Source organism: Athene cunicularia (assembly GCF_003259725.1).
Source record: "Athene cunicularia isolate RWA chromosome 11 unlocalized genomic scaffold, athCun1 chr11_part1, whole genome shotgun sequence".
Taxonomy (NCBI): Eukaryota; Metazoa; Chordata; class Aves; order Strigiformes; family Strigidae; genus Athene; species Athene cunicularia.
Window position 1 is genome coordinate 18456301 of NW_020799113.1, and position 3485 is coordinate 18459785.

Here is a 3485-nt window from a genome sequence, read left to right on the forward strand (position 1 = left end):
TGGGGGGGGGACGGCTGTTCCGGCCCCTCGCCGAGTGTCCCCTGCTCTGCCCTCCCAGGTGGTGAGCTCCGACGTCCTGAGGGAAGCCTGCATCCTCATTCTGCACATGGTGAGAGCCGACATGCAGCCCGGTTTGGGACCGCTCCCCCGCACGGCTGGGAGCTGGAGCTGCCTCCCATCCTCTCCCTCCCTGTGACCCCCCCACCGCGTTCCCCATCCCGCCAGGGCCGTGACTTCTCCTTTGACGACTGTGGCCGGGCCTTCACCTGTCTGCCCGTGGAGGAGCCTGGCGCCCTGGCTGAAGCTCTGGTCTGCAACCTAGACAGCCTGCTGGGGACCATGACACACCGGGTCTGTGTGGTCTGCAGGATGGGGCCCCGGGCTCCTGTCACGCGATGCTGGGCACCTTGGCCTGGGGGAGGGTTCGGCTCCCCCTGAAGCCTTCAGGGTGCCTTCAGTAGGCTCCCAGCACGGCGGGAAGGGTGCTGGCTGCCCCGTGAGGGCCAAGCCCCTTCCGTGCCATCCCTGGGCACGTGTCCCTTCTCTTGACAGCTCTGTGTGGGCTCCCCGCCTGGCGTGTGGGTCTGCAGCACTGACATGCTCCTCAATGTGCCCTCGGCCCCAGGTGAGTGGGTGCCAGCCTTGCCTCTAGCACCTGCTTTGGCTTGGGACAGCAGTCAGAGCTTGCAGTGGCACAGCTGTTTCAGCCTGTGTCATGACCCCATGAGGGTGTGGATGCTCGGGTGTTGCTGAGCCTTGTGTAATTGGGAGCATCTGTTGTGCCCACAGCAAGATGGCTGAGGCTGGACGCTGCTGTCACTCTCTCTGCTGTGGGCCATTTTCAGGCAGTTGTGCCCAGTGCAGGTACATTCACTGTCCCAGTGGGCACTGGTCTCTGTCCATCTCCCCAGGGATTGACTGGGGCGGTTTCCAGGGTGTCAGAGTGATCGCAGTGCCTGGGAGCCAGGCATATGCCAGGAACCATGGGGTCTACCTCACTGATGAGCAGGTTGGGAACAGTTCCCCCTTCAAGGAGCATCCCTTGGAGGCGCAGGGGCCCCCGCCCCTTCAGCCCCTTGGGTGCTGAGGTCCCAGCCTTGCCATGGCTGCTTGGTTTGGTGCTCCCCGAAGAGCTCATCGGGGTGGTCTTGCTCCCAGGGGCTGGTGCGTGACATCATCTACAAAGGCACAGAGGCCCAGATCCAGCAGTGTGCAAGGCCTGATGGCACCGTCCCGCTGGTACGGCATGACTCGGGCAGCAGTGGCCCTGCCAGCCCCATCCCTTGTGTCACCATGGATGCAGCCTCAGCCCCCCTGTGCCCTGGCAGGTTTGCGGGGTGGTTTTCTTCTCCTCGGATGCTGCTGAGCAGCTTCTGGCCACCCACGTCATCCCTCCTCTGGACGCCTGCACCTACATGGGGCTGGACTCAGGGGCACCACCCATCCAGGTGACAGCCCCTCACAGGGAAGAGGACCCTTTCCCCATGGGTGCTGCTGCTGGGCATCTCTCTAGGGCCTGTTTGCCCCCACGCTGCCAGGTTTGGGTGGGAAAGGTGGCAGGACGGGAGCACTCAGCAGCAGGGTGGGGGTCAGGGTGGCTGCACTGGCCAGCCTGGCTGCACCCAGCAGGTCCCTTCTCTTCCCCAGCTCTCCCTCTTCTTCGACATCGTGCTGTGCATGGCAGGGGGGATGACGGAGGAGGATTTTGTGAAGGGTGGCAGTGACGCCAGTGTGAGGAGTGCCCGCTCCGTACTGTGGACAGCTCTCCACACCTTCCCTCTTAGCGTGGGTGAGTGATGCTGCGGCAGGTGTGTGCCACACACACCCTGAGCCCTCTTCCCCTATGTGGGGAGAGATGGGGTGGTCAGGGCCTGGCACCCGGCTGTTTCTCCCTACAATTGCAGCTCCCCAGGTCTTCTCTCCACACCCCTTCAACTGGGGATGTCCAGCCTGGATGCCCTTGACTCACACGGGTGTCAGGCACACCCACATTTGTCGTTGGTGCGCTGACAGCTCTCCTGCCCCCCACTCCAGCCTGCATTCCCAGCGCGTCCTACGACTACATGACCACCTCTGCAAGTGACCACATCCGCAGCCTGACGCTCCTGCCCGGCTCTGCCAGCCACCTCCGCTTCTGCAAAACAGCCCATTCCCATGTGGATGTATGTCCTTCCATCCCCAGCCTTGCTCTCACACGTTTTTTTGGGGGTTGCCCCGGGCTGTGTGGCCAGACCCCAGTCCCACATGCCTCTGTGCCCTCGGCAGCAGCCCTGTCTCCTGGAGGATGGCTCTTCAGTCACCAACTGCCTGCTGGAAGGAGCCGTGCATCTGGCAGCCGGCAGCGTCATCCAGCACTGTCACCTCCAGGCACGTGGCTGGGGTGTGGGTGACCCCTGAGTTTTCAGTGCTCTGAATCGGCAGCAGGGTGAGGTGGCCCTAGCTGGGATGGGGGACTCACGGCTGTGAGATTTGGGGTGCCCTTTCTCTTTGGGGCTTCTTTTTGGCTGATGCTGGCAATCTTAGTGGTTGTCACCCTCCCCAGGCCAGGGTAGGAGGCTGTCACCGCTGGGCTGTCCCTCCCTGGGAACCAGGGAAGACCCTCTCCTTGGGGGCTTTGTCATGGCTGTGAGCCCTGGGGGCTGTCACCTGCTCTGAATTTCTGCAGTCTCTGTCCCTGCAGCCCCTTGACAAAGCCAAGTGTCCCCCTCAGGCACCTGGCTCTTGCTGGACCCAGCTTGTCTCCTGGGGTGGTTGTTCCCTTCTGAGGTCAGGATCTGGCTGTGGTTTGGGGGGTGCTCTGGGGCCAGCCATGCCACTCAGGGCCCTGCTCCCTCTTCCCCAGGGTCCCCTGGAGATCGGTCCTGGCTGCCTCCTCTCAGGCCTCACCACAGGCTCCTCACCAGCCTTGCGGGGCTGTCCCTTGCGTGACATTGTCCTGCAGGGCCACCACATCCAGCTGCACAACCTGCCCTGCCGTGTTTTCACTCTGACCGGCCGCCTTGATGACTGGCAGGTACGTATGGGGGTGCTGAGCTGGTGCCAGGCTCCCCGCGAAGCCTGGGTGTAACTGGCCCCTCCGTGCCCCTGCAGAGCCCTGCTGAAGAGGCCACCTACCTGAACGCGCCGTGGGCTGAGTTTTTCTGTCGAACGGGCATACGGTAGGTGCCATGGGATGGGACGGGGAGACCAGTTCACCTGGGGATGGCTGCAATGGGAGGTGTCACATCCCCCCAACTCCCTCCTGTGTCCCGCTTTCACCTCCTGGAAGGTGCCCTCAAGCCCCGGGGCGGTGCTGATGTGTTCTCCCTCTATCAGGGAAGGGGACCTTTGGGATGCCGAGATGCCGCGGAGGAGCCGCTGCCTGCTCAGTGCCCGGCTCTTTCCAGTGCTGCACGCCTGCGAGGCGCTGGGGCTGGAGGACGTGCTGTGGCTGCTGGCCCCGTCAGTGGTGGCTGGCGAGCGGCTGGCTCGCTGGCGAGCGGCCT

The 3485-nt window shown here is 63.7% G+C and overlaps 1 protein-coding gene across 1 annotated transcript in view; it reads left to right on the plus strand.

The window, feature by feature from the left end:
* Positions 1 to 19: 19 nt before the first annotated feature.
* Positions 20 to 3485, plus strand: part of FUK (fucokinase) — a 7192-nt gene continuing 3726 nt past the window's right edge. The window contains 13 exon segments of the mRNA XM_026856651.1: positions 20 to 109; positions 226 to 351; positions 553 to 625; positions 912 to 1009; positions 1159 to 1239; positions 1329 to 1448; positions 1648 to 1789; positions 2035 to 2162; positions 2269 to 2367; positions 2843 to 3013; positions 3091 to 3158; positions 3316 to 3436; positions 3439 to 3485. The exon segment at positions 3439 to 3485 is cut by the window's right edge and continues 221 nt beyond it. Coding sequence (XP_026712452.1) covers positions 107 to 109; positions 226 to 351; positions 553 to 625; positions 912 to 1009; positions 1159 to 1239; positions 1329 to 1448; positions 1648 to 1789; positions 2035 to 2162; positions 2269 to 2367; positions 2843 to 3013; positions 3091 to 3158; positions 3316 to 3436; positions 3439 to 3485 — 1277 coding nt within the window. The 5' untranslated portion in view covers positions 20 to 106.